General features: G+C 40.4%; 1 protein-coding gene across 1 annotated transcript; it reads right to left on the reverse strand.

The window, feature by feature from the left end:
* Positions 1-11,720: 11,720 nt before the first annotated feature.
* dlk1 (delta like non-canonical Notch ligand 1) lies at positions 11,721-19,899 on the reverse strand. Its single transcript, XM_084013184.1, has 6 exons — positions 19,684-19,899; positions 19,219-19,299; positions 18,954-19,017; positions 18,577-18,707; positions 17,321-17,462; positions 11,721-13,999 (listed from the first exon to the last, which is right to left on the reverse strand). Exons 2-6 carry the CDS (start codon positions 19,274-19,276, stop codon positions 13,210-13,212), a joined length of 1,185 nt encoding a protein of 394 aa, XP_083869310.1. The 5' UTR covers positions 19,277-19,299; positions 19,684-19,899; the 3' UTR covers positions 11,721-13,209.
* Positions 19,900-21,921: the final 2,022 nt, after the last annotated feature.

The following is a 21,921-nucleotide window of genomic DNA, read 5'->3' on the forward strand; positions in this document are numbered from 1 at the left end:
AATACTTGCTGCGTTTTTTGCTCCTTATAAATGACTTAAAGTATCTTTTCATGTTTCAGCTTTGGTCAAACAAAACCAGCAATTTAAAGACTTCTGATGTTGATTTTCTACTATTCTCTGACCATTTCATAGAAGATAACTATTAGATTGGTAGTTGGAGGCATGATTAAGATGAGAGAATTATGCTACACAAAATGTTTTGTCTAATCGTTGCTTTTTTGTTGTAAATAAATAGATAATTTGACCTCCTGGCCCAAATATTTCCCCAATAAAATCAAGCTTTATGCAGTATACAAGGGGGTCACATGAAGACAATGCAAAGAACATGTGGTCCGGCTGCTGAGGCTTTACACTGACCTTATATTTCCTGCTCATCTGGTACACATTTAACGCATAAACATACACCATGTATGTGGAGCTGACGGTTGACTGATGTGTACCTGCCTGAATGGAATATATCTTTCATGTGTACCCAGAAAATAAACCCCCCACTGGAAATTCTTTGAAACTGGATTCCTTCCATGTGTGATTTTTCATGGATGTTTTCGCTGTCAGTGGTGAGGTGAAAGAGAACAAAGGGTTAAGGGTCTCGGGCTGGGTGGATGGGGGGGATAATTAACTTTTGCTGTTCTGTTTTGCTTTATAACTTGGACGGAGCGGAGTGGCTGTGGCGAGGCGTTGTTTCTGTAGCTTTTTTGTGTGTGTTTTTTAAGGTGAGGGCCCCTTCTCTCCCCAGGGTCATAACTCCACAAATGAATGTCATCTGGTGGTGGGGGGCCGGGGGCCCTCAGCTCACACAGAAATGTTTCAGGGAAACCTACGTGATTCGGTTTTAACATGTAAACATTTAACAGCTTTCTTTAAAACTGGTATAAATAAACATGCACTTCAAAACTCAGGGGGGTTTTAGTTTCACTGTGGCTCTTTTTCCCGCGATAAAGTGTTGTTAGAGGAGAAAAAATGTTTATCCAGGGAACTTTTAATGGAGCCTTGGTTACAGCATTGTCACAAGTATTTCCTGAATGAGCCGCCTTAAGAGGCGTTTTTAGTGCTGAGTCATAGAATCAAGAAAAGATTGTCATCCATATGGAATCCATGCTGAGTAACATTCACTTTAACATTTAAACTCCTTCTACTTATATAACTGCTGCCCCGATATTCAGATCTATTGTCCTGTCAGGGACTTTTTAGGGGAGCTTTTGTAGGTCGTGGACAGGCAGTAACACAGCGGGCGGACATTTTGCAATAAAGTTCAGTCGGGAGTGAGAAAAACCAGATTGTCACCCAAATGGTGAAGTGAAATAAAGCAGCGACAGAGTGGAAAACGATGTGTTATGTGGGCCCAGGTGGCGCTATCCTTCACTTCTGCAATAGTCTGCTGTTGCTCAAAAGAAGGCATGAAATGTAACCTTGTTTGTTTTCAACATTTTTTATACATGATGTAAAATAGGCATTTTGTTGAGCTATTTCCAATATATTATTCCATATTGGTGACATTTTCAGGCATATAAAAACAGTCGAAGACAAAATCAGAATGCAGTGTTTTTAGTGCGGTGAAATGCATCACTTCAAGCTGAACTCCTGTCTGCAGCCAGCCTCCGTCTGTCTCTTTTTTTAGGATGGATGACACCTTGTGGGCATAGACTGAGACTGCATGATATTTTTTACACATCCAAATGTAAGAGTGAAACACATTGGGGGGAAATAAATACATCTGCACTGCTCTCTATAGGCTGAAAAACATTAATAAGGAAGCAAAACTGCTGATTTCCACTCATGTTGATGTACATAAGTATATAAGTACATAAGTATATAAGTACATAAGCTTATGTACATAAGATGTACATCAAGAAATTCTGAATATCCACATTTTCACATTATCAAAACGTTCCTGGTTTGGGAGCGTCAACATTTCCCACACCTGCCCTCACAGGAATCCAAAGGCAACATCATCAACATTTTAATGAGAAGTTGATGTTATAATGCTGAACTGGTTTACGTGGCCAGGTTGGAATTCATTAATTATTTAATATGAAGTTCTTTGGAAAGGTCAATTCAATGACTCATGAATGCATTTCTGTCCCAAATGGCAGCCAGACAACCCGGTTTTGAATATTAACATTTTTAAAGGTGTTTTCATTTAAGCTGCGTGATAAGACAAACACCTCGTTAAGCCGGTTTGCTGCACCTGTTGTTAAGGCGGGACAACACGAGTTGAAGTGCCACTACTGATTCTGACGTGTAACAAAAAGCATGAGTTGTAAATTACACAGCTTCATATCATACATCTGCTTTATCTTTTCACCTTGTGGTTATGTCTTCAAACTAACAATAGTTCCTGAATGAGAGATGTCACACTGAAAAAAACGATTTTGTGGTGTAGTAATATTTACTAGGTTAACTGTCACAATTTTTATTTTCTAATTGTAAGTATCAGTGAGAAACTGGAATTATTCAAGTAAATCTATATATGTCATGCATGTAATAAATAAACAGTGTGGGAAGAGTAAGTTTTACTACATATTTTCACATAATATTGAAAGGTTTCATATCATTGCACATGAACTTAGAAATATCAAGTAAGTTTTAATAGTGTTTCATGTTATGAATCCGCACATGCGCCTTGTGACCATGCTCGCCTCCAGGACGCATGCACGTCTTTGACCGCGAAAACACATGAAGACGGGGTGACTGCGGTCAGGATTAATGGCGGCAGGAGCGGCTAAATCACCTTGAAGGTAAGTCATTCTGGGTTTTCCTGCATATGAAAAGTTCAAATATAATATGATGATAATATAAAATGTTACATGACCCCCACTTGCCATTACCATAGGCTACATGTTGTAGCGTAATTTTACTATGGTGACTAAACGCAACGTCCCTGTGGACTTTGGTGGTGCACCCCCGGGGTACAACAGTCGGACCTTGCTGTTCCGATAATATAGCCTAATACATCCATGTGCTGTTCCCTGAGTAAGTGCACGAGTTGTGAGCTCCACCATCGTTTTTGATAATTATCTTAAGTTTAAACCGAGTGGTTTGTTTTGTGTTTATGAAACGTGTAGCCTAGCTCCCGGACGGTCGAGCACGTTCTTTTAATGTGAAGTTGACGGTGGTTTTCATAACAATGTAGGATATAATGTGGTGGACATGTTTAGGGCTGCAACGAGTGGCATATTTAACTATCCGAAGGTTCGGGGTCACTACTCGAGTAGTACTGGAGTAAGTTACTCCTTTGTCGACTGGGGGCGGGGGGCACTTGTTAACCGTCGCATCCAGTGTTTGCCATTAGGCCTCGCCTGCCTCTCTCTCTCCCTCCAGCTGGCGTAACGTTAAACACAGGCACATGGACGGGTCGCGTAGCAACGGTAATTCTTCTGCCCCTCTGTGTGTGTGTGTGTGTGTGTGTGTGTGTGTGACGGTGTGTGTGTGTGTGTGTGACGGTGTGTGTGACGGTGTGTGTGACGGTGTGTGAGAGCACGGAGCGCGCCCCGACCCCCGACACCGCTGCTTAGTCTGCCCCAGCCCAGGGCAGCTGTGGCTACAAACGTAGTTTACCATCACCGGTGTGAATGAATAATGGTTACTGTGCGCGCTTTGGATATCGGGTACGACCGAAAAGCGCTATATAAATGTAATCTACTGTCCGACCGAGAGAGAGAGACAGATACCCCTTTTCCACCAACGCGAACCATAGTTCAAGAGCCGGGCCGGTGCCGTGCTGGTTCGCAGTTGGTTCAACTTGCGAACCGTCCGAGAACCTGTTTGCGTTTCCACCGGCTAGAGAGCCCAGAGAACCACGTCATTACGTCACTGTATACGTCTGAGGTTTCCCCGCAGCGCTAATTTCAAGCATAGCAGACATGTCTCTTTAGAAAAAGTGTTTATTTTGGTAAATAATACAATAACAATAAAATACACAAAACACTAACATCACAACATGTTTTAAAGTGTAGAACAGTGTGTGATCAATAGATCGGAGTGTTTGATGTTTAGTCATCTGCAGGTTGGACCTCCGTTCAATATCGCCGATGTCCGACAGCTCTACAAACACAAACCAGAGAACAGCGGTTTAATCACAAACGTGTCCACGACGCTGTAAACACAGATGTTAAGTCACGTTGGTAGTTGGTAACGTTTAGTGAGCGAACGGCAGTCAGAAAGTGGCATGCTAACGTTGTTATTAGCAATATCACGCTAGCTGGCTAGCTAGCCGGTCAGTGGTTAGAGTGCAAGCCATTTACCCATGTCTTCATATATGCAGACGACACCGGTTCAAATCCCGCCTGGAGGTCCTTTGCTGCATGTCACGTCCCCTTCTCTCTCACATGCTACCTCTCTGTCCACTGCTAAATAAAAACTTCTCTACGCTGGAAGAATATCTTAAATCTTTTTTAGAAAAAAGTCATACAAAAGCATGTCGAAAATTCACGAAAAAGTCAGTCAAAATAAATTCTTGAAATATTCATAAAAAATATTAAAAAGTCATAAAAATCGCTCATATCACTTGTCGCGTCAAGTCTGAGTGTAGTGAGTCCAAAACAAGCATAAAAAGACATGGTCAAATTTTCCGTGGGAAAAAAAAAGTCATATATAGCATGTCGAAAAAAAAGTGAAAAATCGACAAAATTCATAAAATGTTGTAAAAATGATTTAAAAGCCGTAACATATGCTTGTGTATCGCGTGTAAATCAAAGTCTGGGTGAAGTGAGTCCAAATAAGCCATAAAAAGGGTTGTTCATGGCTGGCAGGTGGCCTAGTGGTTAGAGTGCAAGCCATTTACCCATGTCTTCATATATGCAGACGACACCGGTTCAAATCCCGCCTGGAGGTCCTTTGCTGCATGTCACGTCCCCTTCTCTCTCACATGCTACCTCTCTGTCCACTGCTAAATAAAAACTTCTCTACGCTGGAAGAATATCTTAAATCTTTTTTAGAAAAAAGTCATACAAAAGCATGTCGAAAATTCACGAAAAAGTCAGTCAAAATAAATTCTTGAAATATTCATAAAAAATATTAAAAAGTCATAAAAATCGCTCATATCGCTTGTCGCGTCAAGTCTGAGTGTAGTGAGTCCAAAACAAGCATAAAAAGCCATGGTCAAATTTTTCGTGGGAAAAAAAAGTCATACTATAGCATGTCGAAAAAAAAGTGAAAAATCGACAAAATTCATAAAATGTTGTAAAAATGATTTAAAAGCCGTAACATATGCTTGTGTATCGCGTGTCAATCAAAGTCTGGGTGAAGTGAGTCCAAATAAGCCATAAAAAGGGTTGTTCATGGCTGGCAGGTGGCCTAGTGGTTAGAGTGCAAGCCATTTACCCATGTCTTCATATATGCAGACGACACCGGTTCAAATCCCGCCTGGAGGTCCTTTGCTGCATGTCACGTCCCCTTCTCTCTCACATGCTACCTCTCTGTCCACTGCTAAATAAAAACTTCTCTACGCTGGAAGAATATCTTAAATCTTTTTTAGAAAAAAGTCATACAAAAGCATGTCGAAAATTCACGAAAAAGTCAGTCAAAATAAATTCTTGAAATATTCATAAAAAATATTAAAAAGTCATAAAAATCGCTCATATCGCTTGTCGCGTCAAGTCTGAGTGTAGTGAGTCCAAAACAAGCATAAAAAGACATGGTCAAATTTTCCGTGGGAAAAAAAAAGTCATACTATAGCATGTCGAAAAAAAAGTGAAAAATCGACAAAATTCATAAAATGTTGTAAAAATGATTTAAAAGCCGTAACATATGCTTGTGTATCGCGTGTAAATCAAAGTCTGGGTGAAGTGAGTCCAAATAAGCCATAAAAAGGGTTGTTCATGGCTGGCAGGTGGCCTAGTGGTTAGAGTGCAAGCCATTTACCCATGTCTTCATATATGCAGACGACACCGGTTCAAATCCCGCCTGGAGGTCCTTTGCTGCATGTCACGTCCCCTTCTCTCTCACATGCTACCTCTCTGTCCACTGCTAAATAAAAACTTCTCTACGCTGGAAGAATATCTTAAATCTTTTTTAGAAAAAAGTCATACAAAAGCATGTCGAAAATTCACGAAAAAGTCAGTCAAAATAAATTCTTGAAATATTCATAAAAAATATTAAAAAGTCATAAAAATCGCTCATATCGCTTGTCGCGTCAAGTCTGAGTGTAGTGAGTCCAAAACAAGCATAAAAAGCCATGGTCAAATTTTTCGTGGGAAAAAAAAGTCATACTATAGCATGTCGAAAAAAAAGTGAAAAATCGACAAAATTCATAAAATGTTGTAAAAATGATTTAAAAGCCGTAACATATGCTTGTGTATCGCGTGTAAATCAAAGTCTGGGTGAAGTGAGTCCAAATAAGCCATAAAAAGGGTTGTTCATGGCTGGCAGGTGGCCTAGTGGTTAGAGTGCAAGCCATTTACCCATGTAAACATATATGCAGACGACACCGGTTCAAATCCCGCCTGGAGGTCCTTTGCTGCATGTCACGTCCCCTTCTCTCTCACATGCTTCCTCTCTGTCCACTGCTAAATAAAAACTTCTCTATGCTGGAAGAATATCTTAAATCTTTTTTAGAAAAAAGTCATACAAAAGCATGTCGAAAATTCACGAAAAAGTCAGTCAAAATAAATTCTTGAAATATTCATAAAAAATATTAAAAAGTCATAAAAATCGCTCATATCGCTTGTCGCGTCAAGTCTGAGTGTAGTGAGTCCAAAACAAGCATAAAAAGCCATGGTCAAATTTTTCGTGGGAAAAAAAAGTCATACTATAGCATGTCGAAAAAAAAGTGAAAAATCGACAAAATTCATAAAATGTTGTAAAAATGATTTAAAAGCCGTAACATATGCTTGTGTATCGCGTGTAAATCAAAGTCTGGGTGAAGTGAGTCCAAATAAGCCATAAAAAGGGTTGTTCATGGCTGGCAGGTGGCCTAGTGGTTAGAGTGCAAGCCATTTACCCATGTCTTCATATATGCAGACGACACCGGTTCAAATCCCGCCTGGAGGTCCTTTGCTGCATGTCACGTCCCCTTCTCTCTCACATGCTACCTCTCTGTCCACTGCTAAATAAAAACTTCTCTACGCTGGAAGAATATCTTAAATCTTTTTTAGAAAAAAGTCATACAAAAGCATGTCGAAAATTCACGAAAAAGTCAGTCAAAATAAATTCTTGAAATATTCATAAAAAATATTAAAAAGTCATAAAAATCGCTCATATCGCTTGTCGCGTCAAGTCTGAGTGTAGTGAGTCCAAAACAAGCATAAAAAGCCATGGTCAAATTTTTCGTGGGAAAAAAAAGTCATACTATAGCATGTCGAAAAAAAAGTGAAAAATCGACAAAATTCATAAAATGTTGTAAAAATGATTTAAAAGCCGTAACATATGCTTGTGTATCGCGTGTCAATCAAAGTCTGGGTGAAGTGAGTCCAAATAAGCCATAAAAAGGGTTGTTCATGGCTGGCAGGTGGCCTAGTGGTTAGAGTGCAAGCCATTTACCCATGTCTTCATATATGCAGACGACACCGGTTCAAATCCCGCCTGGAGGTCCTTTGCTGCATGTCACGTCCCCTTCTCTCTCACATGCTACCTCTCTGTCCACTGCTAAATAAAAACTTCTCTACGCTGGAAGAATATCTTAAATCTTTTTTAGAAAAAAGTCATACAAAAGCATGTCGAAAATTCACGAAAAAGTCAGTCAAAATAAATTCTTGAAATATTCATAAAAAATATTAAAAAGTCATAAAAATCGCTCATATCGCTTGTCGCGTCAAGTCTGAGTGTAGTGAGTCCAAAACAAGCATAAAAAGCCATGGTCAAATTTTTCGTGGGAAAAAAAAGTCATACTATAGCATGTCGAAAAAAAAGTGAAAAATCGACAAAATTCATAAAATGTTGTAAAAATGATTTAAAAGCCGTAACATATGCTTGTGTATCGCGTGTCAATCAAAGTCTGGGTGAAGTGAGTCCAAATAAGCCATAAAAAGGGTTGTTCATGGCTGGCAGGTGGCCTAGTGGTTAGAGTGCAAGCCATTTACCCATGTAAACATATGCAGACGACACCGGTTCAAATCCCGCCTGGAGGTCCTTTGCTGCATGTCACGTCCCCATCTCTCTCACATGCTACCTCTCTGTCCACTGCTAAATAAAAACTTCTCTACGCTGGAAGAATATCTTAAATCTTTTTTTAGAAAAAAGTCATACAAAAGCATGTCGAAAATTCACGAAAAAGTCAGTCAAAATAAATTCTTGAAATATTCATAAAAAATATTAAAAAGTCATAAAAATCGCTCATATCGCTTGTCGCGTCAAGTCTGAGTGTAGTGAGTCCAAAACAAGCATAAAAAGCCATGGTCAAATTTTTCGTGGGAAAAAAAAGTCATACTATAGCATGTCGAAAAAAAAGTGAAAAATCGACAAAATTCATAAAATGTTGTAAAAATGATTTAAAAGCCGTAACATATGCTTGTGTATCGCGTGTCAATCAAAGTCTGGGTGAAGTGAGTCCAAATAAGCCATAAAAAGGGTTGTTCATGGCTGGCAGGTGGCCTACCTGAGGAAGCAAAGCCACTAGTTGCTGCTGTTACGAACGTAATCACTAGCTTGGTAAACTAAACAGAAATGTGTCGTTAGTTTGCAACGAGGTTAAACATTTTAAAAGTGAAACTTACCGGGAACAGTAACGTTAGTAAAACTGCGCAGCGGCGTATTTTCCCCCGTTGCCTCGAGCGTTAACCCCGCCCCCAGCCCTTAACGTAAGCCGGGCCCAGTTCCAGCCCAGCAAGGAGTTGGGGCCGCTCGGGAACCAGTTTTCCAGGCCGAGAGCCGGCTCTTTGTCTGTGGAAACAGGAAGAACTGGTTCGCGATTGGGCACCGGCTCCGAACCGGCCCTCAAAATGCCTCGGTGGAAAAAGAGAGCGAGCGAGCCCCGGTCTGACGGTGCGTTCAAAGACGCTCCGTCACAGTGTGTGTGTGTGCGCACCTATCTCTCTCGTGGCCATGGAGCTATAGACTGACAAATAGGCCTATATAAACACACCAGTCTTTAAAAGCTATTGGTGCAGTGAGTGTGGTTGTTGTGGCCTCATAGTGTGACAATAAGTGTGCATATTATATTCAGAACGACATGGGTTTGAAAATGGTACAGTTTATTTTGGTTACATGATTCTGTAGTTTTAATGTAGTATTCTGTAGTTTTAATGTCTTATCTTGTCTATGTTTTTTTGTCCTTCAGTCCAAACCACCGACTTTCTGCTGTTGACACAGTGCCCTCTCAAGCAGCAACTACAGCAAGCAGTGTCACAAGCAACGTCATCTGGCTATTCAGGTAAAAAAAAAAAAAAAAGTAAAATATAATTTAAAAAAATGTGTAGTGCTTTGCACTTAATAAGTTGAAAGAGAACATATACTATTCCAAATTAAAATGAAGCAGAATATGTTTTAAATTTTGAAGTTATGTGCTGCGCAGCATAAAATGTAATGGATACAAAAGTTGAAAGGACAATCTAATGTTGTATATATATTAATATAGCCCAATAAATGCTGCTTCTCCATTGTCCTTGGTATTCAAGTAACTTTGAGTATGATGCATTAATCATTTGATTTCTTTGTATTTTACAGCCTCCACCGGGAAAGTTCTTCTGCCGCAGTATTTGATTTGAACGGCTAATGTAAGGTAAATCTAAAACCCTCGGTACCTATCATTATTAGTTTTAAGTTGACTTTTATACTGATATGAAAATCTAGTTCTAATCAGGTTTGATTTATTTCTGTGTGTATTTTCCAGATTCCAATCATTTAAATCAGAAATTAAGCTCTACTATGCACCTGAACATGGATCCACATATATTTTACAGGGTATCAGCAGAGAGGCAGCTCAAGAGGACCAGGCTGAGCAAGTCCTGAGGATCTGTGTCTACCACACAGGAGAAGAAGATGAAGGTGCATCCGACGCTGATGTGTCGATTGTGGTTGAAGGGACTGAGGTACTTGACAACTGTGGAAGTGTTGCAAAGGCCTGTCTCCTGCTGATGGGCATTGTTTATGCCATGAACCTGAGTTACCCACCAAAAATGAAGTACACTTTTGAAGTGTTCCAGAAGCTTCTTCTAGAGCTTGATGTCCTTAAGCTGTCCCCAAAGATCCTGTCTCTGCGAAACAAGCTTATAGCTTGAGTGCACATGTTTGACCCAAGAGTTGTCCTTTCAAAGAGGGAACCAAAAAAAAAAACGGCACATTTGTTCATGTGTCTATGTTCTCGTTTTAATGATGTTATTTTTATTTCAACTTGTTGCACTTTATGAATGTGTGCTGTCTTCGGGTCGAGGAAGAAGGGGAGGAATAGAGAAAAGGAAGGAAGGGAAGTTAGATCAGCATTTTCAAGGTAAACCAGAGGTTCTCAACTGTTGGATTGTGGGGCCATTTTCAAAGGGTCACAGATGTGAGTGTTGTATTGTTTACAAACCTTTTAAAACATGTTTTATTGAAAAACATATTTTTTCACAGAAAAATAAATGTGTTGAATTAACAGCTGCCTCATTTTTAAAGTCATTGTTTCAATACACAAAAACATTAAGAACAAATTTAGGCAATTTAAACTGCAGAAAATATGTAAAATGCTGTGTAAATGTTACTTACATATAGTCCATAAATAAAACTTAAAAAGGTATTTAAAATTACCTTGAAAGGCCATTGATTTTTAGGTGAGATTTTTCAGTTTGCAGCAGTCAGAGTCTGAGTAAAACTTACAAAGAAGGAGAGAGTAAAATTCAATGTCCATATTAATAATAATCAGTAAATTACCTGAGGTTTGCTAGTAAAAGTAACTTGTATCCTGCAAGTAAGGTTTACTTGATGATCGTCCTTTTAGAATTTACTTACAATTTCTAAGTGCAAAAACTTTCCTAGGTTTTCCTAAGTAAATAACACTCCAAATTTTTTTCAGTGCAGTTCCCAACCCTCCCAAACTATCATCCTAGTCGGTCAAGTCATGACTTGAAGCTGTTCGTCATAGACAAGGTTGGAAAAATCCCAACCGACCGTGCCTTTATTATTCTTATTATTGCATAATCTAGTGATAATGTAATTCCCAGGACATGTCCGTCCAACCCAACCTGCAGGACCTTTAATATCCTGAGAACATCATGTAAAAGCCCTATTGGTAAGTAGACCAAAGTTGAAGAAACTCACACAAAACTATACACCAGTGTTGGTTTCAGTACAAATCAATCAATGCAGCTTCTTTATTCCCCCAATATGCTTTATTCCCCAACAAACACCAGAAGATACTAGTTTTTGTTACAGCTTCAGCACTGTGTTGCAGCTGTTAACGTATCATTTGTAGATCCTTCTTACATGTTGAGTCATTGCTTCCATTAAATGCACCACAGGGTGGAGACAGAGACTGCTGCATGAAACCGTGACACCGTTGGGGAAGGTGGAGGAGTGCTGAAGGAGACGCTGTAATCATTCAGATGATAATCAGTGACCCTGGGGAATAAGTGAACTAAGCATCACAGAGCAGACATCAGGTTGTCCATACAGTATGTGCATTGGTGGGAAGTCACACTGTGAACCATCTGACGTATCAGCCTCGCCAAGCATCTGATCTTGTCTCCTCTTTGTTGTGTCGAGCGGGTACAAGAAATAAACTCAGTAAGATGGCAATTTTATATCGTATTTATTAAAAGCAATGAACAGACAACAAAACATTATCTGGCCAGAACACAACAGCACATAACCCCAGACTTGGAAAAAATACTGATAAGAACTGCCACTTGTAGAAATACCACTTGTAAATCATTAAAAATGTTACTGCACAATGTAATACACAACCTGAAATATAACTCTGTTATGATATATCAGAGAATTGTGATAAACAAAACCGTTAAAACACATTAACAGCATCTCCTCACAGGTTGAATCATTGTGAGACTGAAGAGAAGAAAAAACCTCCCACTATAAAAACCACACTAATCTTCATATCAACAGTTGATCACTTTAAATATTTGATTTGGTTGAAATACTTCATGTTTAACTATCACTTTACTGGGTGACAGACAGTTTCTTGTTTCCCATGTATTGAGTATTCATGACATCACTTCTCTCTCCATCCGAAGTAGCTGTTGAGCTCATGCTTGATGAGACAAACCAATAACATTTAACAGATGCGACCGTATTGATTTCTGGGCTCAGAGACGCATGGTGCGTGGCCTCTGAAATTCCAAAGCTGGCAGTAATACTGCGACACAGTAACTGAGTTTAAGATAGATCACATGGTAAAGTTGTAAAAGATATTCATGCCAAGTGGCAAATCTTGACGAACTGTGAAATATCCCGTCATATATAGCTTTAACACCCACATCTAAAGTGATAGAGAGAGGAAATTGGATGGTATTTGGGAAGTGAAATTACCTTCACGGTACAGTCATTTACATAAAAAGTAAAGCAGCTACATGTTCGTGTTATGACCTGCAGGATTCTAAAGTGCAGCTGTTGTAACATTAGCATTAATCATGAAATGGTAAATTCACAATATTCTGTATATGGAGATTGTTGGGACTGAAACTAATTATACTTTCATTGTTTATTAATCATGATTATTTTCTCTTATTTATCATCAAAAATCCGTGTGTAAAAATATCCCACAGGCTAAGATCGTCTATTTCTATAACTTGTTTTATTCAACCAATCTGTTTACTCTTAAATAACACACGTGAAAGCAAGAAATCATTATGAGAAGCTGAAACCGCATATCGACAAAAATTATTTCAACGAATAAATACAATAATCCTTGATCAAGTAATCAAAATCTCATGAAGCACCGTTAACAAATAAAAAAGAATCAATGTTACGATTTCTATTACTGAAAAAAATCAATGTTAAAATCAATGTCATTTCCCCATTATTGTATTCCAAATCAACATATATCATAATACGCCGCAACAATATCTTTTTAACAGCCATAAAGGTAAGACCTCTTTCATAATTTCACACATTTTTAATGGTTAATTTTCTAACAGTATAATATAAAGTACATTCACAACTCAGTGCCATGGTTGTCCACTTAGTCCATGACATTATTATACATTCAAATATATTCCACTGAAGTCCAGCATCTCTCACTTTTATTAACACAACTGTACAACAGTCACTGTATTTCCTTTGTGCCATTTTTCAACATTCATGTTAAGCTCCTTCCCGGGGGAGAGGGGGGAAGAGACGATTCAATCAGATGGAGGTGTAGTGCCTCCCAAAGCTGGTGAGTCTAATCTTCTCCGGCAGGATGATGTTTACCGAGTGCTCCGGCTCCTCCTGGCTGGCGCCGCCGGCTTCTCTCAGCAGGTGTTCCCTTTGCTGACGAACAAGCTGGCTGTACTTGGCGTTGGCCAGCCACGCCTCGCATCGGCCAAAAAACACGATGCCTGTAGTGCCCAGGATGACCATGCAGGTGAGCAGGGCCAGCATGCCGAAGCAGATGAGCTGACCGTGGGTGACGAGGACGCCGGGGGAATGGACCGTCTCCTTCAGGGTGATCTTGAGCAGGTCCCTCTCCGGCGGTCGGAGAAGCTTGTGGAAGGTGTGGGCGGGGAGGGAGTAGTGCTGTGGAGTCAGCGCAAACACTCGGTGGTCCACAGGCCTGGCGCCCACCGGCTTGGACCTGGCTTTGGGTCTGTGCTGCAGGGAACAAGTGGGACCAGTAAACCATTTCTGGCAAACGCACCGGAAGTTTCCGTCGGGTTGACCGACACACGTGCCACCGTTGGCACAGGGCCTGCCGGCACACGGCGAGAGGCTGGCGGTGTCATTGCAAGTGAAACCAGCGAAGCCGAGCGGACAGACGCACGCGAAGGCCAGGCCGTGGTTTGTACAGTTGCCACCGTTGAGGCAGGGGTTAGGCTGGCAGCTGTCGATGCTGAGCTCACAGAATTCTCCAGAAAGTCCAGGGGGACACAAACAGGAGGGGAAACCTGCTGAGCCATCGGCATCCGTACATGTGCCTCCGTTCTGACAAGGAGAGCTGGAGGACAGAGCAACACAATATGAATATACAGCAGGGAAATAAGGCTCCTAATCTAGTGCACAGCTTTACTGCAGCATATTTTGTCCTGTGGTCATACAAGGAGCCATCAGCGAAGCAGCTGTCCAGTCCTATTTTACAGGTAGATTTCATAAATTCTATGTTAATGGGACACTTTCTAGTCCTAAACCCACAATTTGCATGGTTCCCCAGTGCCATGGGGTAATTTTGGGAAATATGTATATTTATGAGACAAAAAAACATGCTTATGTGACCTATTTTTAATGCAGACAGCGCAGCATTGGTTTTAAACACATTCATATTCACAAAATGTGTTGCAGTCCAGAAAATGTCCCTTCTTCATAATCTAAATAACCAATTAAAGAACCCATTCGAATATCTGAAGAAATTTGAAGAATTGTCACAAAGCTGAAAAGTGAGTTATATAAGCTCATGAAAAGCTGGTGTTTTACAGATGCATGCTTTTCACAGGCCAGCGATAAAGTGAGGTGAATCTTCTGAGATGTCAAACTGAACCAAATCAGACAAAATACATTAAAATTAAGATACTGTAGGCCAGGCGATGGAAATTGCATCACAAAAAAAGTACATGTCAAGATTTGCTTCTGATATACAGTTGATTGCATTGAACATGCATTTTTACATTTTCCAATTTGGAAAAACAAAACTTTTCTTCAAGACTTTCTATTCAATCAATTGCAATTTGCTCGTTTCAGTTCTACAATAATACGCTTTTTAATACTGCCATATAGATTTCAGTCATTTTGCCCAGCCCTTATGAAAAACAGTGTGACGCAAATTTGCTGCAAATGAAAAAAATCTATACCAGTGATTAGATATATAAAGAGTCTGATTGAATGTTGCTGCGCACACATGTGCAGCATATCTGATTGATGCAGCCATTTTTCACAAACTAAGTGATGAAAACATCAATAAATGCAATCAATATCTTAACAGAAGCTCTAATTATTTCACCACAAGTCCCTAACATCGTGTCCGTGAGAGTCTACAGAATAATAACTGGCATAATTTTAGACATCTTTTGGGGTTTTTTAATAGAGGAGCTTCAATTTGCAATTCAATTAATTGCTGATTAATTAAACATCATGCAGGCTTTTTATTGGCGAGAAATTCCCCTGGAATAGAAGTGAACCTTCACTCATCTCATTGTGGCCAAGGAGAGCTGTCATTTCACTGACACTGAGCTGTAGACTATTGACTTTTAGGTGTGCCATTCAAGTCAATAACAAGGCTGCCTTACAGTGAACAAACATGCTGCAGTCTGGAGGTGTCCCCAGAGAGTATTTCATATGTATCTGATGGGTGGGAGGAGCCCGTCTGTAATCCAGCAGGCGATGAGGCAATTATTATTCAACTGGCGGCCTGTGGGCCAACTCTGACCCGTCTATTAGTTCAGTTTAAAAATAAATCAAATTCAAAACACGAAGGGAAAAAAAACACCTTTTTTTCCAAACAGCTGCATAACTGATAGCGTTGAGGCATGAACGAGGCTTTTCCACGTCTATGATCCGGCACAGCAGCGAATCATTTAGTGAGAAATAATAGTCTATTATTTTTGCATTTTGCAAATAATAAATATCAACAGTGTGGCTCACTTGAATATTCATGATGACACATATTCACAGTCGATGTTTCAATAGAACAGGATGAAGACACGACACACAATGTATGCAGTTAATATTGTGTATCCATATAACCACTCTGCATTCTGCAGGGTCTTCTCACAGTAATTGGTTCAGTCCACGTGATGTATTAATCAGCACATTTATCACCACCCGAGGGCACATTCCTGGTTAATAGATAATGGTAATGTAATGATATGGGAGATGGCCTGAGGAGCAGTGGATTGTGGGATACCGACGTGCGGCGTACACTTCAACCCTCAAATCCTGACAACGGAAGACAGAATTTCTGATCACATGGTGTGTAGAGAAGCTTTGGAATTGAGACAGGCTCATTGAGCAAATATCATTCAATTTAGAAACGGTGACTTCAAAAAGGAACCTTAAATTAGGATACAGCTCATGAAGCTGCAGGTACACACTGCCAGGAGGCTCCTGGGGGAATTCATTCTCTGAATTTCCATATTTCTACATCAGAGGATTCATGTCTTTGAAAATTCATGCCTGCAGGAAAATTGTTTCTTTGTTTTGGCTACATAAGCACAGTAGAGTCACACTTTGCTTTTATTGTTATTGGCTGAAAGAAAAGGCCAGAATAAACAGAATATACCAACATTATGCCAGGGGGTCCATGTTATCCTTCATTTTATACTTGCTGTTACTTTATTTTAAAATATTGTCAGTATCCCCACTGTTCTTGCTTGCACTATAATTAATATGACATGGCCCTAATAACTCATAATGAAGAACACAGAATCATCAACAACTGTGCAGCTCCCCTCAGCTCAACAGATTTGCAGGCAGCTGTTTTCAGTGAAAAAGCTCTATAAACTTTTTTTTTTTTTTTTTATATATATATATAATAAACCAGGACCTCTTAAATCATTTTATACATACAGAGCTATGGTAACAGGCTCTCTCCACCTCCGTCGCTCTTATTTTGAGTCATTAATTTCATCTCTGATCGTGAATTCATTTGATGAAGTATCCGATATTGAGACAGCCCTGAAGTTAAACTTAAAAGGTGGCATGGCATTGTTGTGTTCTCCTCTTGTTTGTCCCCATGTGGCCAAATAAAAATCAGTGATTGCACGTTTCAGGTTTTCCCCTTGCCCCTGCTGCGTACATAGTGTTGCCATTGTTCACTACCAACACCATGCTCTTTGCCTTTTATGTGTTGTGGAGCTACATACCTGGAAAGTCAGTGCTAGGAGCAAAGTTGACTTTGTGATTAGCAATAACGAGCTGGATCCCCGTTTAAGTGGCGTTTCCCTTCACAGTGTTGGAAACTTGCCAGTTCCCACATTTCAGCATGCTTGCGTTTGTGGGGGGGGAATTGTATCAAAGCTTCTCTGCTTGTCTTACAAATGTGCAAACAGCCTCCCGCCTCTCACAAGTCACATCAACCAAACCGCGTACAGTTTGTGCGGTGAGGGGAAAAAAAATAAATAATAACATCCCATATTTTCTCAGCTAACAGCCTTCTAATGGAGCATAGTCCTACACAAGCCACAGCCGAGGTGGTTTCAATTTAGTGATGCAAAGAAAGCGGACCGTCATTGTATTGATTATTGCTCCTGCTGATAGACAAATGGAGATAAGGCTGTAAAGTGTTTGTATTCAAATAGAACATCGAAAACAAAGGAGCTGCAAGTACCCGTTTGTGAGACACAGTGCTCTCTTCAGGTGGCAGTTTTCACCTGCGTAGCCATGGGGACAGATGCACAGGTATCCCCCCTCTCCTCTCTCTATGCAGGTGGCATTGTCAGCGCAAGGCTTGGACGAGCACAGGCGAGTATCTGTTAAGACAAACAAGCATGCTGTTTTTAGATATTATGTGGTGTCTCTCTCTCTCACTTCCTGTCTCTCTGCCTGCTTCGTCCTCCTCTCCTTTGTTTCACACTCACAGCTCCCCCACCGCAGCGTCTTGTCACCACGAACAAAAGCAAGAACATAACCAACCACGTTCCACAGGCAAGCAGCGCATATGTTCTGACAGAATAAGAGATTCACTGGGCTGATAAGGAGGTCAAACTTAGCAAGAAGCCTTAAATTATTTGGATCTTCTGCCTGTGTTTTCTTCTATTAGAGCGATATTGGATTTTTCAGCCAATATACTAATGGTATTTTGGAGCGGGAAAATACAGGATTAAACAGATGATATGCCCACTTGCTCAGCTGTTCCCAGGATTGCAAAATATAGCCATTATTTTCTAATCCCATTGGCTGATAATGCCTTAAAGTTTCCTCAAAAAATATATCCAATCATCTAAATACTAAACATCTATAATCAAATGTCAAGTCTGTTATGGATTTATGGCTGGGGCCAGGTCCTGAAATGCCATTTCATGGAGTTACTATCATATGTTAATAAGAGTCATTTACATGCACACAGATATCTTCAGCCACAGTAGATCTCATTATGTGTCCACGCATGACTGGTCATCACTGCACAGCCGTGGGCCACTGGGAGCCCAGTTCAGAGAAGAATGTAAAACGCCCTATCGCTACCTAATGGCGACCTCCATCTTCTACTGCTTGAGGGGCAGCGAGTCATTTTAATGTGATAATGTTCATCGTAGATACTATAAATAGTCCTTAAATGCTTGCTTTGAACAGGAGTGTCTGAAGTGGAAATGTCACTTTAAGATGGCTTTAACATTTAAATGTCTGCAGCCTTAGTGCAGCATATTTTGAGGTTTTCCCATAATATGCCTTGCCCACAACAGCAGCGGATTATAATGTTTAGACAGATCCACCCCCACCCCCAATCTAAAAATACAGTTAACTCTATTCTCCCGGCCTCATTCGATGGCAACCTGTGTCCCCGGGGCTCTATGACCCTAACCTCTGATATGTCAGGAAGTGTTGGAGGCAGAGATAAGAGTGTCAGAGCGGCTTAATGAGACTCACCTTGGTCACACAGGCTGCCCACCCAGCCCTCCTCGCAGACACACTGCCATGCCTTCTCACATGTGCCGTGCAGACATCCGGGGAATGACAAGCACTGGTCACAATGCTCTCCCTGCCACCCTGGTTTGCACCTGAGAGAGGGGAAAAGGGAACAATCCTGAGCTATAAATACACCACCCACAGAGCATATCACAGCGCTTCTCTTGTCCCCCATAATGCTCTAATCAGATCCCGAAAAAAAAGACAATATGTATCCAGTTGGCTGGATTGTGATTGCATTTCTCTAAGGGATATTTACAGCTCAGCGAGTTATGGAAATAAGGTTGCAAAAGCCCACAGCTTGTCATGTGTACCCAGGAATCTGGAGTCGTTAATACCTGCACTTCCCTGGCTTCTCACAATACCCAGTCTCCATGTTGCACCCAGAGCTGCATTCCCAACCTTTGAGACAGAAAAAAAAGGAACAAACAGCGATTTGCATTAAAAAAATAAAAAAAAAACATGCATAAAAAATTTAGAGCAATATAATATAAATCCGTTATAGTTTCACAAAACGCGAAGAATTTATCGGTTTTTGAAAATAGTTTGTTTTTCCACCACTTAAATGCGCGTCTCTGTCAGTTGATGAAAATCTCACATTACCTTTGGCGATGCTTGTCACGACCAGAATTAAGACCAACGCGGTGAGACGCATCGTCATATCGAGCAAGAGCCCCCTTTGTCCTGCAAAATAGAAAGGGGGAAGTTGGAGGAAAAAAACATGTTTGCGTTAAAGATATCACTTTACTCAAAAGTTTATTTTAGGAAAAGAAAAGGAACCCTAAAGGGAGAATTCAGAGAAATATGGCACACGAGGCGTATTAAAAACGTAGGTTATCATAGTGAAAATCACACTGCAAATCGAAATCATATTGGAATAGTTATTATTTCTCTCCCATATTGGCTTAATTGACACACCTGAACCGTATGCGTCTGCCCACTAAATGACGTCCATTACGCACGAGTGTAAAATGGGATGAAGGCACTTCATTTCAAAATCAACACGTTTGCACATCAACATTTGTATTTAACCGAAGTGATCTCGGGGCATACAGAGCGTTGCCTTACCTATGTCGCACTGGCGCCCTGTTTCCAAGAGGCTTCGGTCATATCCTCTTTGATCTGATTTGACTTTTTTTTTTATTATTATTATTTAATCCAAGCGTCGCGCGGTTCTGTCTGTCGCGAGAAAGTGGCACTACAGGTGCACGAGCGGTCCGGCTTACCGGAGGACGACCTGGAGGTTTTTGGACGGGACTGCTGCATCGCGCGGCGTCCCAGTGCAACACGCTCCTCCCACCTATGAGGGAAGCGCGTGCACCAGAGAAGTGCTGGGGTTGTGGAGATGCATGTCTGTATTTTATACACGCATTACTTAAGTCCTTCGGGGAAGTGAGAAAGTTTCTGCAGGTTATTAACAGTTCCATTCCACCTTATTTCTGCCTTTTTTTCCGAGTCTTTTCGTTGTTGTTGTTGTTGGTGTTAGTGTTAAAAATAGTCTATTTTCAGTCAAATGTAGCCTATACTTTAACTATTAAAATTATTATTATTATTATTATATTAGAGCATTTTGCATGTTCTCCCCCTGTGTAGGTTCTCTCTGGGTTCTCTGCTTCTTCCCACAGTCCAAAGATGCATTATAGGGATAGGTTAATTGATGACATTTTACTGTAGAGTGTGAGTGGATGTCTGTCTCTACATGTCAGCCCTGCGATGGACTGCCGATCTGTCCAGGGTGAACAATTCATCTTACTTCACAAGATGATTGTAGGTTTAATATGAAAATCTTAAGTAACTTCCAAATAAATGGAATATTTATGTGAAATAAATGTAGTAGAGTACAACATTTTACACAAGGTGGAGTAGAAGTATAAAGTATCTCTGCTGACCATCACCATACCAGACTTGAGAAAACACTAATCAAGGGTACCATAAAATATTTCTTATTTTAAAAGGCAGACTATAATGAAGGAATTCAGACTTGCTATTCCCTCATTTCAAAAAGATAATGAATGACTTCCCTTGTGCCTACCTATCAAATATAATGATGCCATATTCTATTCTTAGTAACTTATTGCTGTCCATAATCCCCCGTGATCCTTCCCAAGAGCAGCTAAAGGTAGTTTCCTTCCCACGGACTCCTAGACTAAAATAACTCATTAGAGTTTCATTCTCTCGGGCGTTATTAGAGCAACACTAATAATCTCAAAAATGGTGGCCGAGCTTCTATTAAGAAAATCTACCACTTTGTACTTCCAATCCTCTTCACTGTTGAAGATAGATGCAACCACGATAAATGATCAGATAAACCCAAATAATTCCAGGGAATACCAGTTTTCCAAATTAGGTCATCTTGAGCAGACGTCTCTTGATCAAACAGGTGTGTGAATGTGGCATTCAGACAGCGAGGACACAGGGGATACATTTGAATGCAAATGAGTAAGCAAATCTATTTTTTTCCAATTGAATAGGGATAAAAAGGAGAGTGCAGAGAATCCCCCCTTCCCTCTCACACAGAATCAATCTGCATTTGTCAGATAGACACAACCTACACATGCTCTAAACAGACAGCATGAGCAGATGTGAGCGGAGGAGAAACGGATAAGTCTCCTCAGATGTGATATAATCTGTTGAGAGGTCTCCGGTCTCCAGTCTCATATCCCCCACTTCAATTTGGCTTGTGTGTCTTTTTTTTTTCAAACCTCCAGAGACGGCGCTCATAGCCGGGGCGTGACATTACAGCGCTGATGTGATTCTGCTGCCACAGCTACCGAAATAATCCACATCAGTCAGTCTTTTTTAATGAAATGTCTGAGGTGTGTATGCTCTTTATTAAACTGAAGGAGTCATCCATTGATTTGTTTTTTCTCCAGCACTGGTATCTGATCTTCTATCTGCTCCAGTCCAGGTTGAAATTGGACATAATGGCTCTGAGTGTGTGTGTGTGTGGCTTCTTTGTGTCAGTAATGACAGTTTGAGGTTAAATGTGTTTGCTACACAGAGAAGAAACTGTACTAGACGTGTGTGAACATACTTTATAGTCTGGATTTCTTAAATAACAAGAGGCTAGAGCCAAGCTAGAAGCTCCGTCTGGCTTAAAAGTACAATGTGTAGGATTTGTTGACATCTTTCACATTAAAAATAACAAAATAAGGGTCATTGACATGTCATTGTAAAAGAAGATAAGGGTATAGTCTATGTAGCAATTGTTCAACTGATATTTGCATGGATTTGGGTTTGATATTTGCATGCTTATTATTCCATTGTGTACATGATAGTAAAACTATGGGTGTGTAACTGTCCCTC

This window comes from Eutrigla gurnardus (genome assembly GCF_963514095.1).
Source record: "Eutrigla gurnardus genome assembly, chromosome: 7".
Classification (NCBI taxonomy): Eukaryota; Metazoa; Chordata; class Actinopteri; order Perciformes; family Triglidae; genus Eutrigla; species Eutrigla gurnardus.